Source organism: Leptopilina boulardi, unplaced genomic scaffold (assembly GCF_019393585.1).
Source record: "Leptopilina boulardi isolate dan_hultmark-lab unplaced genomic scaffold, ZJU_Lbou_2.1 LbouV2_44, whole genome shotgun sequence".
Classification (NCBI taxonomy): Eukaryota; Metazoa; Arthropoda; class Insecta; order Hymenoptera; family Figitidae; genus Leptopilina; species Leptopilina boulardi.
In genome coordinates this window covers 900,882-923,200 of record NW_026137988.1, presented here as the reverse complement: position 1 = coordinate 923,200, position 22,319 = coordinate 900,882, and the positions used below count along the sequence as shown (strand labels likewise).

The window sequence follows — 22,319 nt, the reverse complement described above, 5'->3', positions numbered from 1 at the left end:
TAAAAAACCTAATGCATCAATATAGAAATGAAACTACAAAAGAAAAGGTTTTTAATTTTTTAAAAGCATTTATACCTTTTTATAGTTGTATTGAAAGCATACAAGAGAATGACAAAGTTGGAGCCGCATTAGGCTGTACTTCAGATATTGTTTCATTGATTTCTTTAGAAAGTTTTTTTGGAAAATACGCAACTAAAATAACCAACAACTTAGTAATTGGATTAAGCGAAAAATATGTAATTAAAAGTAGTTTATCAAGAATAGCAAGTGCCACTAAATCAACTACATTCTATCAAATTTCAAAAGCGCTGGCTAGAACCGTTTCGCAGGAAATTCTTACCAAGCAACTGTTAAAAGATGTATCTATTGCCTTAATACAATTGATAGATCCTGGATTTGAATTAGTTTTCAAGTTAAGCAAATTGGGCTCCAAACTATTCCACAAGATGTATAACACTATGATTCAAAAAATTCCAAAGATTTCAATGAATAAAAATCTAAAATTGCTATTAACAACTATGTTAAAAAAGCTGAATACTAATATAGAACTACCAATCACAACTAATGGTCTGATGCCAAAGGTTCTGCATGAAGAGAAGAATTATAAACTCTTTTTACATTATTATCCCGGCGGTGAACACTTTTTTGGACCAAAATTCATATCATCATTTGAAAATACTGCAGAACTAAGAACCATTGAAGGCAATCTATTACAAGTTCCCGTGTTGCCAATAAAAGATAACATGAACAAAATTTCCTATCGTGTATATAATCCAGAAACTAATGAAATTTCTAATTTGAAATTTGAAATGAGAGAAAATGATCTACTCCGAAGTAACATGCCTTACCTTAATTCAAATGCAGATAGGAAAATAATACCCACACTACCGGAATCTGAACAACCTGCTATAAAAGGAAGTTTGCCAACTGATAATATTAATTCAACATCAAATGGATTAAATTTGGAAATTTCGAGGGCAACTGAACAACATATTGTTAAAAGAGAATTGCCAACTGATAATATTCCGTCTACTTCAAATGGAACTTCAGAAGAAAGCTTGTCAGAATTAAGTCATTTTTATAGTCGTGGATTAGGTGATAACATTAGGGCTAGATTTATGTTTGGTGATATTGAGTATGGGAAAATTTTATTAGCTATAAAAGATTTAAAATATGGAAATTTTGCTAATTTATACAAAAATAAAGTAAAAGTTTTATTAATAAAAAAGAATTTAGAGAAGATACGAAGCATTCAAGACATAGTGAAGCATAAAATGCCAAGACACTTGTATTTTAGTCAAACATTAAAAGAACAAAATATTGTCAAATATTTGAAGCAACTGAAAGGAAAGGACTTTTATTTTAATGATATTACCCTTTTGACAGATATTCCACATGGTGAAATTAAACTTCTTAATAAGGTATCGGCGAATCCGTTAAAAACAGAAGTTCAGTATCAAATAAAAATTAATTCTCAATATGGACTTGTTGATTTGGCGGAATTTGAAACGGGTTTTAGAAACCAATTTGTTGTTTTTCCAGAACTGGAATTTACAGTAGAAAATACTGAATTCGTAAATGGAAAAGATTTCTTATTTGTTGAACTAAAACAAAAGCCAATATTGGAATCCGATTGGTTGCAAAATAGAAAGAACTATGATATTTTACTTCAAAATAAAGAAATAACTACGTATGAAAGAAGTGTAAATATTGAAAATGCAGCTAATCTTATCTCATTAAATACTCCTCTGCATAGATTAACTGAAATGGAAGAAATGTTAAAAGGTTACATTTTAAGAATCGATCCAATTGAAACTCGTGTTCCTACTTATGAAATGTTGGCAAAGGAAATAAATACACGTATTACACCTTCTGAAATATTTAACGAATGGAAAATAACAAATCATATTTTTATTGACGATGTACTATTTGAAAAGTCTTTATATCAGGTAAAAAATTTGGAAGATGCAAAAAAAACAATAGCCAATATTTTTGATAAGACATATGAACAGAATGTTGAATCTGTGTTTGAAATTTTTAATTCACATTCAAATGAGCATAGTATGCTATTTGAGGATTATTATGTATGGTATTCACATTTAAAGGGAACTTTACCAACAAGTCTACATGCAAATACAAGACTTAATGCTGCATTAAACAGATTGGCTCTTAGACAGTGTGATGATAAATTTATTCAATTTCCAAGTACCCTTTATTTTGCTAAGAAATATGATGGTGATATTAGTCAAAGTCTTGAAAATATTCCATTTTATTCTAATGTAAAAGATGCTTTAAAAAATACTCACAGAACTAACTATGTTGATAAAATACTATTGTTGGAATTAAATTTTAAAAATTCATTTGGAATAGCGTACATTGATCCTAATTATTTCAATGTTCCCAAGAAACTGTATTATCTTACTGATACAATAAATTTTAATATTCTTGGAAAAGTGGAGTATGAAAAAGAAAATATTTTGAGAGTAATATATAACGATTTTGAAATTCCAAAAGAAAAAAGAATGATTAAATTAGTAAATAATTTAAATACATTATTTTCAAGTAATACTAAATTTTACGCTGATCGAAAACCAATTGTTAGAGGAGGTTTACCAACTGATAATATTCCGTCAACTTCGAAGGGATTAAATTTTCAAAATTCGATGAAAAATGGACAACCAATTGTTAGAGGAGATTTACCAACTGATGATATTCCGTCAACTTCAAAGGGATTAAATTTTCAAAAATTTGGTGATATTGAGTATCCGGAAATTTTATTAGCTATAAAAGATTTAAAATATGGAAATTTTGCTAATTTATACAAAAATAAAGTAAAAGTTTTAATAATAAAAAAGAATTTAGAGAAGATACGAAGCATTCAAGTCACAGTGGAGCATAATATGCCAAGACACTTGTATTTTAGTCAAACATTAAAAGAACAAAATATTGTCAAATATTTGGAGCAACTGAAAGGAAAGGACTTTTATTTTAATGATATAACCCTTTTGACAGATATTCCACATGGTGAAATTAAACTTCTTAATAAGGTATCGGTATTCACATTTAAAGGGAACTTTACCAACAAGTCTACATGCAAATACAAGACTTAATGCTGCATTAAACAGATTGGCTCTTAGACAGTGTGATGATAAATTTATTCAATTTCCAAGTACCCTTTATTTTGCTAAGAAATATGATGGTGATATTAGTCAATGTCTTGAAAATATTCCATTTTATTCTAATGTAAAAGATGCTTTAAAAAATACTCACAGAACTAACTATGTTGATAAAATACTATTGTTGGAATTAAATTTTAAAAATTCATTTGGAATAGCGTACATTGATCCTAATTATTTCAATGTTCCCAAGAAACTGTATTATCTTACTGATACAATAAATTTTAATATTCTTGGAAAAGTGGAGTATGAAAAAGAAAATATTTTGAGAGTAATATATAACGATTTTGAAATTCCAAAAGAAAAAAGAATGATTAAATTAGTAAATAATTTAAATACATTATTTTCAAGTGATACTAAATTTTACGCTGATCGAAAACCAATTGTTAGAGGAGGTTTACCAACTGATAATATTCCGTCAACTTCGAAGGGATTAAATTTTCAAAATTCGATGAAAAATGGACAACCAATTGTTAGAGGAGGTTTACCAACTGATGATATTCCGTCAACTTCAAAGGGAGTAAAATTTCAAAATTCGATGAAAAATGGACAACCAATTGTTAGAGGAGGTTTACCAACTGATGATATTCCGTCAACTTCAAAGGGATTAAATTTTTAAAATTCGATGAAAAATGGACAACCAATTGTTAGAGGAGGTTTAACAATTGATGATATTCCGTCAACTTCAAAGGGATTAAATTTTTAAAATTCGATGAAAAATGGACAACCAATTGTTAGAGGAGGTTTAACAATTGATGATATTCCGTCAACTTCAAAGGGATTAAATTTTGGAAATACGATAAAAAATGAAGAACATATTGTTAAAGAAAAATTGCCAACTAATAATATTCCGTTAACTTCAAGGGGATCTGGACTACTTACTTATTCGAAAGGAAATTTACCATCTAATGATATTGAGTTAGTTAATAAATTTTTGGAAAGAATAGGCTGGAAAATGAATAACGAATAAAGTTGGAAATTTTATCGAGTCATTCTCAAAGTCACGGAATATCAAAACTGAATTTAAAATGTCAATAAAATTATTGTTTAGCGATGCATCAGTGAGATGCTCCCATGTTATAAGGAATTGGAGAATTTAAGAGGAAAAAAATTTTTATTTTAATGATCTTACCTTTTTGTACTTATATATATATAATCATAAATTCTGCTCTAATGATATCAAAATTTTTCGATATTTTCAAAATGTAACGAATTTATTATTATATTGAACTTGTTTTTATCTGTTTAAAAAATTTAGCCTGATGAGGTTGGCAAACCTTAGCCAACGAAACATCGCTCTTTTGACGATACACTTTTTGAATTTTTATTTAACTTTTACCTTTCCATCGTTTACTTTATTAACATTAACCAATTAAATGATTATTTAAATATACAATATTAATGAGGAATAATAATCTTAACATATATTAACTAATTAAATAAAAACTAATAATTAAATATATATTAAGTAATTCATAATTTGAAAATTAAATTTCTTATACCGCAAATCAAACTTTTTGGTTGCTACCAAGAAATTGTATGTTTTGTTAACGTATTATTAAAGTTGTTATTATTATAATATATAGTAATATTTATTTTAATCAAAATCATTTTTTAATACTAATTATAAATTACAAACGTGTAATTTCAGAAATAATAAAAAGAGATAGAAGTCATTCATAGATAACACTATAGACAAGTACACATGAGAAAAATAATAGTAAGAGAGGAAAGATATAATTTCGAATATAAAGAAATTATTAATTTAATTCAAATTTAAAGATTTTTTATTAACAATATTAAAAATAAATATAAACTACAATTAAATTAATTATCTATATTTTTCATTTTTTATATAAAATAATACAAATTATTTTATATAATTGCTTAAATTAATAATATTAAAGTAAAAATTATATGTCACATAAAAGTAAAAATTATTTAAAAATTAATGGTAAAAGTAAAATCTTTGTCAAATTATTATTTTTTAAGATATTAAAGATTTAAAGAAACTATATTAATAATTGAGAAATCATTGACAGCTATAGACAATGGCATTGTTCTCTGTATACGTTATAACGGAATTAGAAAGAGAGAAATCGCTCTGTCCTTGCCAAAATAATTTAAATATTATTGGCTAAGAAAATAGGACGCCGCGAAAAATGCGATTAGAGGGAGAATTTGGCGGTAAGAAATATACAGCAAAAGTATACGAAGAAAGGTAGGAAGGGAAAACCGCGGATTTTCAAGCAATCAGCTGTTAGAATTTCTCTTACACACTTACCAAATTTAAACCTACACAAAATGGAGAGAAATTTGGGGGATGAAGCGCCTTCTCGAGTCAATAAATAGAGAAGGAGACCCAAATTTGGACATTCTCTGAAATTTATTCAAGCGAGCAAATATAGGTTATTTATACTAAATTTTTGACAGATAGTTTTTTTTGTGTTGAGTGATTGAAAATTTTGTGATTGGATTTTACGTTATAAAAGTAAGTTCTAAAGAATAAAGAACAAGTGCTCAATATAAACTCTCTTTATTATTTAAAATATTAATTTTTTTAATTATTTATATTTTTTATTTATCTTTTATATAATCTTATATAATGTCTGAGAGGCTGGTTTAACAACCGTTCCAACTCAGAATTATATAAGAAATAAGCGTTTTAAATAAATTATAAATTCAATATTTAAGGGGTTACGCCACCCTGAACGCATGAAAATCGGATGGTTTTTTAGGAATTTCTTTGACAAAACTGTTAGAGGTAGGACTTATTTACATTTATTGATGCTTTAATACATATATTAAGCTTTATAAATATTTAAAAAAAATGGTTTTTAATTAAAAATAACTGATATATAAGTATTGGCGTGGATCAATTTTTCCGGAGCACTCCTTGATGGTGTACCTGATTGGCAGTTCAATTTTTGTCTGAAACAAGTAAAACAATATTTTTCTTAAAAAGTGACAAATTTTGAACAGAGTGACGAAGCCATTTAAAAAAAAAAATTTTTTACGCAAATGGAAGCACTTCAAAAATTGAAATTTTTTTTGGGCTAAAAATACCGCCTAAAAAATTGGATAAAAAAATTTCAAATTATTCAATTGAAAAAATCCCAGGTCACTCTGGAAAATCTATTTAGGAAGATGTATATTAATTTGCAAGTCAATCGGTTGAATTGTTTTAGAGTTATCGTGTACACCGTCTCGAAAAATGTGGTTTCGAGAAAAACGCAAAAGAAGAAAAAAATATACTTTAGTGTATTATAACTTGAAAATTTTTTAACTTACTATTTAATCAGCGATTCCTGGGCCATAATACTCTTCTCCTAGAATGGAAAGAATGTCCTATGATCTGAAATTGGAAAGTCGTTAAGGAGGCGCTAGACGGCTTCTAGCAGCTCTCGGCGCGTCCCTACCCGCTGTCTTCTAAAGATCATAACTTTTGTAATTAGTGAAACATTGTCTTCGGAGACATCTCAAAATATTCGTTACAATATAAATTTTGAAATTAAGCAAAAAAAATTCAATTTTTTGAAAATTTCAGGGTGGCGTAACCCCTTAAAGTCAAGATTAGGCAAGTAGAAGAAACAAAAAGTGAATAATCACTTTAACTCAAACCATTAAATCTACAAAGTCAAGCCATGGTGAAAGACTTAAGGGGTTTCTGATAACTCGGAGTACCACCTTATGATCTGGATCCTTAAGTGGTAACAAAAGCAAATCGTAAGTCTCTTGAAGATATATATCTCAAATTCATTGCAATAGGCGATCAATTTGTTAATGTGTAAGATTCAATTGATTATGAATCCCTGCCCTCCAATCAATTAGTTAATTTAGGGAATAAATAATTTACTTAAATTATTTATTTAGCAAATTTTCAGAGGAGTAAATGACTTTTTCATTTATTTTCTGTTTCACTTAGATCATTTTAATGTGTTGTAAAATAAATAACATATTAAATAAATCTAAGTCTAAGGAAAATACTTGCAAAATTAATTTACTTATGATAGATTAACTAATTTAGGGAATAGGGAACTTGACCTTGATAGTCGATGGAAATTGACAGGTTTCTTTTATTTCGTTGAAATTTTATTTTATATATTTTTTTTATAGAGATAAGCCTACGAGATAATTTTGAATTTCGATTGAGGAAAAGCGAATTTGTTAGAAAGAAGTCAGATAAAAGGTGAAAAATTTAAGTTAATTAATAAAATTATTTCATTTAATTTCATTCAGAACGAACTCACAATTAATTATTCAAACTTAAATAATAAATAGTTATACTATATGATTGATTGTATATTTTATTTTTCTATTAATAATTAATATTTATTTTTTTTGTAAAGTAAAAATATTCAACTTCGAAACGATATATGACATTTATACATGTATAAAAGTAGAAGTGTATAAGAAAATAAACAGCTGATCTACCGAATAATTATAGGAAAGATTCCTCTAATTTGGTAAACAAGCAACAAGTTTTCTAAAAACAAAATAAATATTTTCTCTCAAATATATCTATAGAAATAATAATTTTAATAATTGATCTAATTTAAATAATTCTATTATATTATTACAATCATATCTATTGATATAGCTGGCACGTGTCCATTGTATCAAATAATTAAATTTGAAAATACAATGTCCCTTTAAATTTAGACAATAGCCATTCTTTCTTTTGTATAAACTTACGTAATGTGGGTGATTACTATCTAAACATTTATGTTTACGGTCATTCAACCACATTTTTGAACTTATTAATTTCTCAGAACCAAACCAAATCAGGGCTAAGATTGATAAGAAGGTAAACATAAACACGTATAATAGTATATATCCCCGGTGTGAGAGTTAATAATGCTGCAACTGGTACCCTTGGTGTTTTCGTTTTCTGAATGAATTTGAATTGAATGAAATTTTTTTTCTTTCTCTCTTTCTCTTTTTCCTTTAAGAATATAAACTACGCAAAATAATAGGGATAAGTAGAATTAAGAGAGTGCACTAAAAATCATTCACAATTATAGAGATATTGAATAAATAAATATAAAATTAAATATTATTTTTTGTTTTTGTTTTGAATATTTAAAATGGATCCCGAACAAAATAAAAACAATGAAGCATCAAAATCTATTTCAGATAAAGAAAATAAATCGTCTTTAAATGAAAATAATGATAAAGTAAAGAAAACAGGTACAATACCTAAAAAACAAAGTAAAAATAGAGGATTTTTAGAGGTTTTCGATGAAGAAATCACTCAGATTTCTCTTTTTGATAGTGATGAAGAATATGATTTTAATGATGAGGAACAAGAAATATTAAATAAAACTAAAAAAGATTTTGATGATTTCATGAAAGAATTGGGAATAACGGTTAAAAAAGTAAAAAAAGGATTAGGTAAATTGAATACTAAACAAAAGGAAAATCTTGATTTATGCATAAAAGAAATATCTAAAATTCGTAAAAAAATAGAACAAAATGAAAGAGAAATCGAACAATTAAAAGCTAAATTATATGATAGAGTAGACACCGGTATTGAAATTAATAAAAAATATGTGAAAATTTAAAATTAAATGTAGATGAATCACTGGACAAAGTAGCTAACAAAATTCATGATATGGATGGCAAAATTAATAACTTACATTTATGTACTGAAGAAAATACAATTTTAAGTTTAGATAATGAAAATAAAGTAAAAACAATTCAAGAAAATCAAGTATATTTTGAACAAAAAATAAGTAGTATAAGAAATAATGATAATTTTAATAAAAATTCATGGATAAGATAATATACTCCTCCTAAATTTTCTGGGACTACTCAGGAAAGACCCATGATTTTTTTGAAAGAATTAGAAAATTACATACAAGTCAATGATATTTTAAATTCAGAATTCAAATATTTTATTCAAACATGTTTAGAAGGGTTTTCTAAAGAATGGTGGAATTTAGTTAAGTCGGAAGATGATAATTTTTTGAGTTTTAGAGAAAAATTAATTAATCGATTTTGGAATGAAAATATTCGTTATAAAATAAGTACAAATTTAGAATTTGGTGAATATAATCCAAGCGGAAAATTATTAAGGTCAGCTTATGCAATAAAAACAATAAATAAAGCTAAAGACTTAATTCCATCACCTTTAGAGAAGGAAATAGTTATTAAAATTGACAGACATTTTGATGAAGACATACATACAGCAGTATTAATGAGAGGAATTAATACAATTAATAATTTATTAGATTTATTAGAAAAATTTGATAGGACTGGTCCAGTAAACTCTTAAAGAAATTTTCAAAATAAAAGTAATAATTTTCAAAACAATCCTAAGAATAATTTTGATAATTATGGTCGACAACAATATGATAGTAAAAATCAAAGTAGAACAAGTAATTTTAATCGCAACCCTAATTATAGTAATACAAATCAAAATTTTAATCAAGGTAATAATTATCAAAACAAAAGTAGTGAGAATAATAGACAACAAAATTTTCAAAACAATACAAATTTTAAATTTAATCCAAATTTTCAAAATAAAAATTACCGATATCAAAATTATGATAGAAACAAATATTCGGGTAACAATTTTAACAATTATAATAATAGACAAAATAATTATCAAAATTATTCAAATCAGCGTCAAAATTATAATAATGGTTATGTAGAAAATGCAAAATATACACCTTATAATGTTAATCAAGAGGACAAATTTTCACAAAATGTAAATAACCAAAACAATGAAGGTTGTCAACAAGCAAGTGTAAATGTAACAAAAAAATGTAAAAATTCAAAAAGTGAAATAAATGATTGTGGAGAACCTTTATCGACTTTGGAAAACATATAAACCTCGGGTTTGTAAACACGAGTATGATGAATACAAATCCGAGGTCAATGACGCTTTTAAATATAAATAATCAAAAAAATATACAAAAACAAAATAAAAAATCAGAAGAATTTATTCCTCTAGATTTGCGTAGAGAATTGTTAAAAAATATAAATTATCGTTTATTAAATCAGTTAGGTAAATGTCCTATTGTAGAACTAACTATGTTTAATAAAAAAGTAAAAACACTAATAGATACCGGAAGTCAAGTAACATGTATTTCGGAAGATTTCTATGAGAATAATATAAAAGAAATGGAAGAATGTCTTTCATTACCGGTAGTAGGAATGAGTATTGTAGGTGCAACTGGAGAACGCCCTGTAAAATTAAAACTTCAGCTATTGATACAATTCGAAAAGTGGGGTTATAATGCACAATATACATTTATAGTAGTTCCTAAATTAAATTGTGATTGCTTAGTGGGTGCTGATTTCTTAAAAACATTTGAAACAAAAGTAGATTTTGAAAAAGATATTGTTATTGTTATTAGAGAAGAAGAAGCATTAACTATGGAAATGCTTAAAGAAAATATAAATCAAATAAAGATTATTCGTGAAAACGAAAATATAGAAAATAATGAAATTGAAAATAAATTAGAAAATGAAATTTTTAAAGGAATTAAAAATAATGAAATTAATAAAAATCAAAATAATAATAATGATATTAGTAAAATTATTGTCAATCAATTAACGGGAATGGAAATGTTAGAAGATGCCCCAAATGTAATTAAAGATTTAGAAATAAACAATGATTATGATGACACACAGTTTGAATTTGAAATAACTGAAGATGAAATTAAAAATAAAATTGCGGAATGTACAGTTTTAAACAAAAATGATAAGGAAAGATTTTATAAACTTATTTCACGGTATAAAAATGTTTTTTCTAAAAAACCGGATAGAATTTCAAATTCGAACACGAAATAAAAGTAGATGATAGCAAACCATTTTTTAAAAAATCATATCCTATTCCGATGAAATTGCGTGATAAAGTTAATAATGAAATAAAAAAATTAATTAAATTAAAAATTCTAAAAAAAATGAATACGCAATACGTTAGTCCAATATGTATATCATTAAAAAAGATGGTACTATTAGATTTTGTTTAGATGCGCGAAAATTAAATTTAATTGTAATCGATGAATATGAACGTGCGGAAACAACTGAAGTTTTATTTCAAAGATGTACGGGTGTAAAAGTGATGTCTTCTTTAGACTGGTCAGTAGTTTTTGGCAAATTCCTTTATCGGAAGAATCTAAAAAATATACGGGCTTTATAATAGAAGGTAAATGCTATGTATTCACACGGTGGTCCGTAACTCACTTTAACCCAAAAGTTTCTTCACCGTAACGTTCCAATTCGGTTTTTTCGCCAAACCGCATTCAGCTTAAGTTACATACCACCAATTCTTTTCGCTTACTCCTAATTCCTTTTTTTTACTGGGCAGCTTCCACTATTATCAAACAATCAATATTTTTGTTGCATTATCAAAATATATTCAATACCAATGTTATCCAATATCTTTCTTTATTCTCAAAATCGTAATATCTTTAATGCCAATGTTATCCAATACCAAAAAAAACTAAATGGATTGAAGTATTTTTTATATAAAACATTTAAGATAACCAAAAGGTACAAATATCTTCTATACCAATATTATGCAATATCCATATTTTATGCATAAAAAAATTATTCAATAATCAATGTTTTATCCTCAAAATACATATATAATTATATAATTATTAATACTATACAAAAATAGGAATTCATTTTTTGGGCCCAATACAAAAATGAAAAAGACAAATATAATATAAGAAAATTCAACACATGCAGTAAGTTATTGGTCGACAAATTGCAGAAAAATAATATAAACTACATAATAATCAAGTTAAGTTACCTGAGACTATTAGAAGCCTTTTTTTAGCGACACTACTACAATGTTGTTGCAACGGTAGACGGTTGCTCTATGTTTATCTTACATCAGCAGTAGCCGTTTCACTCCATTGAGAAGAAGTGTTATACCCCCATTCTTCCAACCCGGGCCTATGTTAAGTTCTCGCGTGAGGCAGATATTACGGTAGGCCTGAGTGGCGTCCTCGGGGATAGGTGTTAGTAAGTTAAGTATGGATACACCACCTCCACTCACGAGAATTAAACGGTTATCATATATATCACATATACAATAATAAAAAAATTTTCCCTCAACCCATGGCTGTTTGGACGAATCGAGCGATCACGGATTGGGTCCTGTAAAGGGAAGTGGTATACCTTCACTCTATCAGGCCTGTCCCGGGCTCAGACCTCGAGTAAGTCAATTACAGCGGTGGGCCTGTGTGGCGTTCTCGGGCTTGATGACAATATTATTTTATGACGCTTAATGAGTTTTTCAAAAAAATTATAAAATTTTTAAATATAAACATTGTTTAATTTATTTTGATATATTCGTTTTCCTCAGAAGTTCACGATTACGAGCATATATTGCTCCAATAATAACACAGGCCTGCAAAATTTAACTTTTTTCAGTTTCTAGAATGGCTGTACTAGTTTCTTGTAGTTTTTTATGTGCTAAAAACGAATCTGACCTTCAAAATTTTTATACAAAATTAAACTTGTTTTAATTTAAATTCAATATGATTATATGGACCACCAATATACTTGAGGCGTAATTGTCCAGCACCAATAGCTTTTTGAATTTGACCGAAGCATATGGAGTTGTCAGCGAACATAGGTACAAATCGTGAAGGTAAGAAAGTATTAAATTTTCCATCCACTTCAACGACTACCTTTTCTCCATATTTTGTGTTGCCAAACTGGATTTTGGTAATAGGATACTTATGTCCAGGAGTCAACTCTGAAAGCGATTTCGTAGGCAGGAATCCCTCCATACGACCAACAGCATTTATTTTACTTAGATCCATCATTAAAAACTAGACGATATCTGAGAAAATAGAAACAGAATGAGCAAAACTGTTTATGCACGCTAAATTTATACCTAAAATTTTACTCGCGCATGCGCCATTGCTTTTTTTGCATGTCCAGACGTGTGTAAATGAAAAATTTTGTTCAATTTTTAGGTTTTTTTTATAAATAAATATAAACAATTTTAATTATTTAAAAAAAACATTTATTTACAATAACAATATACATTTATGGAATTAATAAAAAGTGGTCACAATTATTATAAAAATCTTGTAATGTTGAATTATTGTCAACTTCATCGGGACCTAAAGGAATATTTGTCGGTACATTAGATGGTTGTAGTAACCATTTTCGAATTGGGATCTGAAATACTGCGATACGCCATCTGGTGAGAGCCTTGTTGTGGTGGCCATGTTTTCATTCCGTGTTTCTCTAACATATACAAAAGAAAGAGATAAAAAACCAAGATGGTTGTCACAAGAAGGCTCAGGGGTGGGTCAGTTTCGCGTGATTTCTGATCCCAATATTATATACATTTTTTACAGAACAATGGAAATTATTGTGTGTGTGATTTGTACATGGAGTATATTGATCTAAGGCTAATTTTTTCAACGACGGACAATTCAAATCATTTAAATTTAATACATTTTGTGTATAGCTTTCTAGCCATTTTTGTTTCTCTAAACCTTTTACATAAACTGTAGGTGTACCTATTAATATCTCTTTCAGAATTGGTTGTAAATCTTCATAAGGTATGTCACCAACATTCCAATTAATACCATGATAATTAAATGCAGTTCATCGATTTTGACTCTTGTATCTTCTCGGTAGGCGGCTCCAGGCATATGGCGGCTCGCAGAGGAACACCAATGGATGAGCATCTTCTTGAAGTGGGATGATTGTTAGCTCTTTTATGATAAACTCGTTATAAGGTCTTTTGAAGCACTGGAAATCTACGACGTACGCCATGGTATCTATAACAGATGAATGACTTTAGCCTCTAAGAGTTGCTGTATTTATACTCTTATCCCCACTTTTTACCATTACCTCCACTACTCACTTTTACCCCCACTTTTTACGATACTTTCTTCACAACATTACTGATGGGTGTGTATTGAATAATTCGATCATAAATAATTAAACAATAAGCTGCTGTATTGTCTGGGAAATTTTCACTAGATTCAAATTCTAGTTTCACATCCACAGAAGCTTGTTTAAGAAATTCATTTTGCTTGGAGCAATCTATGACGGCTAATGGTGCATAATCTTTCAATTCATTCCTGGACAGTATAGGCTCAGGATCTTTACCATAGTATGATGATTAAAAATTACAATACATCTCATAGAGAATTGAAAATTGATTTTGATTAAAAGTAAAATTTAAATTACTATAAGGATAGTATTGTGAATTTAAGAAAAGTTTTACATTTATGAGATTACAGCTATCAAAAATATTTGCATATCTTCCAGGATGATTCATAACGAATCTCGTTGAATAAAAAACTAACGCTATCACTAATTAACTTTGTGTTAGTCACATTAGTATTATTAGCTTTTACTAATCTTCCTGTTACGTGTAATGTACTTTTTGAGGGTAGAATGTATTGATCTTGATTTTGAACTGGAATTCGAATTTCATCACTATTATTAAATGCTGATGAATTGTAGGGTTGGTGAGAATGAATCTCATAGTGTGCTAGAGAATCATCAAATTTAATGTTTAGAATATCTTCCATTTCTTTTATAGAAACAACAGCAAATGAAAAATATTTTAATGATTATTTAGTTTTCTTTTCTTCGTTTGTTTTCTTGATAAACTAGTAGACCGAGCTGCTTTAGGAAACGTATGTTCTGAGGTGTTAGCCTTTTGCGAACTGATTGCTTTTTGACATGGATGCTCGTTTATATAGCTTCCACCAGTTTTTCTGTGAAATACTATACCCATTACGTTGACTTAACGTGTAATCTAATTGTTATAGTTTCACTACGAAAATTTATTAAATTTCCTTCTTGATCAACGATTCACACTTGAATATTATGTATTGTATTCACGGCGATTGGAAGATAAATGACTTGAGATGGTACTTCCACGATCTTATAACCAGCTAGAACAATTGGAAAAAATTAATGAATTGTATGTACTTTTTTATTGTTAATATATGCACCAGTTGTAATACTACATTCAATTCTAATAGCATTTACATTAAGAATTGCTACTGTGAAATCTGACGTATGTATTGCATTATCTTCAAAATTGCGTGCAATGAATCCCAATAATTCACCAATTGAATCTTTATGTGTAAAATCAATTTCACGTTTAGTCATAATTTAACAACGCAAGGTATTATTATTTGGTTTAATGATTATAACTTTCGATCCTTGTTGAATGGAATTTTGAATATATTTTTCAATATCTTCAATTTCATAGCTGCCAGTAGGTATAGTAATCACATCATTACCAAGATAAAATTTATTTTTTCCTACATCAACATTAGGAATTAAATTAAAAGTTAGAAGTTGAACAAGACCAAGGGCATAATTTTTATTTGTCAATAATTCTATTGGTGGATAATATTCTGCTTCAAGTATAGATGATTTACCTGAAATAGTTAGAGTAAATGATTTATCCATGATGATGACTTTTTATAGACTGATTATTATCGAGATTAATAATGGCAGATTCATTTTTCCAAGCTCCACCTATTGGCAACTCATTTCGCATGAATACTCCTCGAAAATGAGGAATTTTTAACTCTTTAGCGTATTTGAGCAAATCATAGTTAGTTAATGCTCGTTGAGGAAGTTTTATGAGACCTTTTTTTTGCGTCATACTTAATCCTTTAGAGTAAGGTTTCAAATAAAGTCCCAATCCCTGTCGATAGGGTTTCAAGAAAAGACCTTTACCTAAAGAAACATCTTCCATTACTCTATTGTGACGATGAGCTTCTTTCAACTGCTCTTTTGCTGCATTCGCGTTGTTTACTGCTTTCACTATACTTGCTGTTCCACCAGCAAGAGCTCCAAGAGCACTGAGTCCAGCAAAAATTGGAATTAATGGTAAGAGACCGCCAACTTTTGAAGGTACTGGTAGTATGCGAGGTGTTAAAATTTTACTTCTACCACCTGCTCTTCTAATAGCTTTTCGAGCATTTTCAACTGCAGCTTTGATTGTAGATTGAGTATCATTTCCCGGAATAATGGAATGTCAAGCAGCATCAACAATTTTTCTTAATACTGTTTCTTTCTGCTTCTTCTTCTTATTTTTAGATGTCTTTTTTCTTCTCATTCCTATACCTAATTTTGATTTGACCTTCATTGTACCAGATATAGCTAAAGCAGCAGCTTTTTCACTTATACTGGAATCGTTAGCTAAAACTCGTTGCCACGCCTTATCAGCTAAAATCCTATCAGCAGCGTTTCTTGCTTGAACGTTATTACGATTCTTTGAATATGCAATATCGTGCTCTTTGCAAGCTTCGTCTAATGGATTTATACCTGTATCACCTCGTGCTAAACGCTTTATCAATTTAGTACCTGGACCACAGTACTAATAACCAGGTATGTGTAATTCAAATGGTAACTTATTTATAAGACTGTTAACTAAACCTTTACCTCGGGAGCGGTGATGTATAATCATACCTCACTCTATGAAAGTTAAAAGCAGAGTGACTCGTAAGCTATATAAGGGCTGTATTTATACTTTTTACAGCAGTCTATTTCAGAATGCGATTCAAGCAACAACATCACAAGCTTCCAGTCGTGAATCTAGATGCGATTGTAGAATAGTACGATAAGAAGCAAGTGAAGCGTCATGGTAGTTTGTTGTCTGGTAGTATTCGTGCAAGTTTTTGTGGACCATCAAATTGTGGTAAAACAAATGTACTACTTTCTCTAATTTTACATCCAAATGGTCTGAGATTTAATAATATTTATCTCTACTCAAAATCTCTTCACCAACCAAAGTACAAATTTTTGGAAAAAGTTATAGGTAGTGTTAAGGGAATTAAATATTTACCATTTAGTGAGCATGAAGATGTAATTTCCCCAAAAGGCCAAATTCTATTTTTATATTTGATGACGTAGCTTGTGAAAAGCAAGATAATATAAGAGCATATGCGAAGATTCCCAAACATTTAGTAAGAGATAATGTTAATTTATTAGTTCTTTTTCGTCAGGATGAAACAAATTTAAAACATGTGTATGATGATCATATTAATACAGACATGACATTTACCAAGTTTCGTGAGCTTTGTTCAACATGTTGGAACTCTGATAAATATGGCTTCGTAGTCATTGATAAAGACTGCAATCTGAATGAGGGGATATATAGGAAAGGTTTTGACTGCTTCATAACACTATAAATAGAAGGTGATTGGTTCCATGAGTATTAGTCTAGTGTACATCTTTGAACTAACAACATGTTTCGTAAGGAAAAAGAGTATCTCCGCCAAATTGCCAAAACTAGTGAGTCCATTAGACGGAAACATCGCATGTTAAAAATTGTAAAAGAAACTGTTGAAAATGTTTTGAGTGAAACTTTTAAACCTATAGTTCAACCCTTAGAGAAAATTGTTAACCTCTCTGATGTTAAACATGAAAATCATAAGATAGAAAAGAAGGAGGAGGTAATTAAAAGTAATGATGAATTAGATGATAGTATGAATTTTTTGAGTGCTGATGAAGATGAAACATCAGTAATTCCAGGCTTTGAATATGATAAAGTAGTTAATAAATATATATACTTGCTAGATCATAATAGAAAGCAATGTTTAGATATGTTGTACGGAGTATATAAGGTTAAAAATGGTTCTCTCAAGATTGGTGATGCACCAATAAGTTTTAAAGATCACTTAATAAATGTTGGTGATAAACGTTTTAATATTACTTCCGGTTTATTGGAACTGTTATTAAAAAATAAACCTGAAATGTTATACATTGGCGATGATGATATGAATAATTATAAACAAATTTTCATCATCTTCAATGCTCACAGAAAAAATTATAGTTCTTCTGAACCTATACGTACAAGTAAAACTTTTAAATATGTCAATATTATTTTAAAACTTTTTCCTCGTAATGAAACACCAAAAAGACGATCGAAAACTGGCACTTCACTACCACATTTTTTGATTGCAAAAAAAAGTTTTCAAGCAGACTATATCTATTGGGATGATCCTAACGAATTGGTTGACCGTCTTCGATTGCTTATGGCATCTCAAGCAGCTGGGAATCCCAGTCACAATAATGAAATTATGTCAATCATAGAAGAATTACGTGAAGCGCAAATTATATATTGAAAATTATTGTTTCATTTAGTCAGGCTCAAGAAAAGTATATAAGGAGGTGTTCCATCAACTTTCTCTCAGTCTTAAGATGGGCATTGATGTGTTCGGACATCCTCTTAATGAAAGAGGAATTGTAAGGGTCGCAAGAGAACCTCCAGATCCACCTGAAATTAGTTTTAAAATTAAATCAGAAGGTCACTTCGACTTACAGGGTAGAAAAATTTCCAATGTTGCTGATGCAAAAGAAAAAACTAACGTAGTTAATTTACAACTTGCACAACGTTTAGTCGAAAACGAGTTAAGACTAATATATCAAATAACGTCTTCACTGCGAAAAGAAATTGACAATAACTATATATTATTAAAAATTCTCGAAGACTCTATAAACGAAAAATTAAAAGTCTTAGAAAGGAAAGTAAATGCTGATTTATCATATCGAAACGCTGAAATTATCAGTCAATTGGATGCTCGTTTGAGTACTCTAGAAAATGAACGACAAAAAGAAAACAGTAGTGAATGAACTTCATAGTCAGGCAAGGAGGAATTATCATCGCCGCCAAGTCGACATGCGTGATATTGATGAGACTTGGCAAGCAGATTTAGTAGAAATGTTACCTTATTCTAAAGTAAATAAAGGTTTTAAGTATTTACTAACAGTTATAGATATGTTTTTTTCAAATACGCTTGGGCTGTTCCTGTAAAAATGGAAAAAATGTCACTAACGCTATGAAATCCATATTCATAGAAGGACGTATTCCAAGAAATCTACATTCTGATAAAGGTAAAGAATTCTATAATTCTCAGTTTAAAGCTCTAATGAAAAAGTATAAAATTAATTTCTACTCAACGTTCAGTAATTTGAAAGCATCTATTGTTGAACGATTTAAAAGAACTCTAAAATGAAAAATGTGGATGCAATTCAGTCTACGTGTAAATTATAAATGGTATGATATATTACCTAATCTTATTTCCAATTATATTAACACTAAACATCGGACTATTGGAATGAAGCCGAAAGATGTTACTGCAGAAGATGTTGAAATTTTGAAAGAACGATTTTTGAAGCTAAGAAAAATACCTTTAAAGAAAGCAAAGTTTAAAATTGGTGACAAAGTTCGAGTCAGCAAGTATAAAAGCGTGTTTGAGAAAGATTACACTCCCAATTGGACAACAGAAATATTCACAATAGATCAAGTCTTGTCAACTAAACCTATAACTTATAAACTCAAAGACTATCAAGATCAACCCATTAGTGGAGGATTCTATGCAGAGGAACTTCTTAAAGTAAAATATCCAGATATTTATCTGGTTGAAAAAATTCTCAAGACACGTGGAAATAGAGTTCTCGTCAAATGGCTTGCCTTTGATAACTCTCACAATACTTGGGAAGAGAAAGCAAATTTATAACTTAAATCAAAATTTATTCTAATAATAAACATTGACAATACCAAATTCAAATATTAATCTCAAAATTGAAAGAATCAGAAATCAATTTGAAACAATTATCACAAAGTGAATTTAATACTCTCTATAATGTAACTGTTTAATAAAATATAATTTAAACTTTATTGTAGAACTCTAGTCCTGAAATAAGATCTTCCACAGCAACATACTTTCATGATATGCACGTTGTAATTGTACGTTATTTGATGTTAAATCAACAATGAATCAATAATGAATCAATAATGAATCAATAATGAATCAATAATGAATCAATAATGAATCAATAATGAATCAATAATGAATCAATAATGAGTCAATAATGAATCAATAATGAATCAATAATGAATCAATAATGAATCAATAATGAATCAATAATGAATCAATAATGAATCAATAATGAATCAATAATGAATCAATAATGAATCAATAATGAATCAATAATGATTTATCCTTAAATTATGTAAAATTACTACGTGCATATCATGAAAGTATGTTGCACTTTGTCGAAGATCTTATTCGAGGACTAGAGTTCTACAATAATGTTTAAATTATATTTTATTAAACAGTTACATTATAGAGAGTATTAAATTCACTTTGTGATAATTGTTTCAAATTTATTTCTACTTGTTATAATTTTGAGATTAATATTTAAATTTGGCATTGTCAATGTTGCATTAATTGTCAATTATGAGTTATGTATATACAAGGTTTTTATAAATAAAAAAATACATAAAATTTATAATATTTTTTTACATTTATTTAACATGAAAATCCTTACATTTTATTTTACAAAAATATTTACAATTCTTCGATTTCTGGGATCCTGTAGTTACCCCAGGGTAGAGTATCGGTACTCTCGGTAAGCAAGTAACTTTTATCATCATACGGACTTAATGCTACTTTAACTTGTTTAATTGTTTCTAAATAATGTAACCGTGACCTAATGTTGTATTTAGTTCTAGTCTGAATCTTAAAATCGCGCAAGCATTCAACGTAATCGTCAAAATGAATAGACTTTTTGACGACCCCCGCTTTAATACCTTTAGCTTTCTTAACGAAATCTTTACCTTCAACGCGTATGCTATACATTTTACTTCGCAAGCCAACAAACTCTGTAATAATTTTACCGTTGCACTCGCCCTTCATTAGGCCGAGTACTTTTTTGTTGACTTGCGGAATGCCATATGCGTTGTTTACCGGATAGTCAGATGTGTCGAACTTGTGGATGTCTTCTTACATATCTTTATATATGTCTTGACATTTCACTACGTACACTAGACTGTCAGTGTCTGTGTACAACAGTTTACATGCTTCACCATATTTCGGAAGCATGTAACTGTAGTGAAAGTCATAGACAAGCGTTTTCGAGACATCCAACACACTTAAACCCACATAAATCGGTTTATTGATTAGGACCTCAGTCTTTCGTATTTCGATGGCCACAAGGTCTTCATCGAATATTGCACGACTGTGGAAATTAGGCCGAGAGATGAGGGCTTCGGCACCAGATGTGCCGAACCAGTGTGTAACCAATTTAATGTCTACATGCTTGCGAACATTTTCCACGGTCTTACCATACACTGCGTTATTCATTAATTTGAATAAATTCTTTTCAAATTCATTTTTCGCAGTTGTTCGCATGGCAGTATTATAGTCTATATAGGGTTTCAACCATTGTGATTGGTTGAATTGGAGCACCCGATGTATTTTGACTAGTTTGAGACCGTTCACGAGAGCCTGTTTCAATGCACGATAATGCATCACGTACTTCTCTTTAGGCAGGAGAGTTGTGAGTAATTTGTCCTGCTTAGACATGAGAGGTTTGGCATTAACTGCGCAAAACGGCATGTCTTTATGAGAATCGTGAAGGCTCTCAGGATATTTGAGATCTACTTCCAACATGTACCCAACTGAAGAGTCGTCGGGTACGTTGAAGTCAAAGGTCTCGTCTGGGTTGGCAATCCACTCGAAACCACCAATTGGTAGCGCTTGTGCCATTGCCCAACCATATAAATTATTCGCGTCAAAATACATAATATATTAGGTGTCTTGCGTTAAATCGAACTGATCCATATAGGGATTATTCGCTTTAGCGTACGGGTAAAACACTGGCTAATACCACCTCTGATACCCGACTCAATAAACATCATCATGTCTATATCGGTTAAAAGTTGCAATGTTATGCCCGTATATTTGAGCATAGCATCCCAAGTTAAACCGGGGGTAGTATAATAGTGTGCTGGATCTAACCTGTACGCGTTTAAACATTGTTCGCGAAAGTTCTCAAAGACATCGGCAAGTAATAACACGTCTGTTTTCATATAAAGGTGAACGTAATCGTTAAAGGTTTGACAATTAAATTCAGACCAGACTTTTTGCGCATGCTCCTATTCACTATCGGATATACCAGCATCATAGAGAGTACTATAGAATCTCTCTTTGGCTGGTAATTCGGTGTCATCCAACTTACTTCGCGTGTCTAAATACTCGTAAGGGAAGACACCTTTTCTCGTTAATAATTTAATTTTTTCGCGATCTGTTACCGTACTGGCAAATACGGATTCAACAATTTTATATTCGTCAAGATATGACGCTAATTTTTCTAGAGATGCTGCCATGAATC

General features: G+C 29.4%; 2 protein-coding genes across 2 annotated transcripts; both read left to right on the top strand.

Moving 5' to 3' along the window:
• The first annotated feature begins 17,386 nt into the window (after nt 1-17,386).
• Nucleotides 17,387-18,265, top strand: LOC127289539 (uncharacterized). The gene has a single exon (XM_051317524.1). The coding sequence runs from the start codon at nt 17,387-17,389 to the stop codon at nt 18,263-18,265; it is 879 nt and encodes a 292-aa protein (XP_051173481.1).
• Nucleotides 18,266-19,159: 894 nt separating this feature from the next.
• LOC127289538 (uncharacterized) lies at nt 19,160-19,660 on the top strand. The gene has a single exon (XM_051317523.1). The coding sequence runs from the start codon at nt 19,160-19,162 to the stop codon at nt 19,658-19,660; it is 501 nt and encodes a 166-aa protein (XP_051173480.1).
• Nucleotides 19,661-22,319: the final 2,659 nt, after the last annotated feature.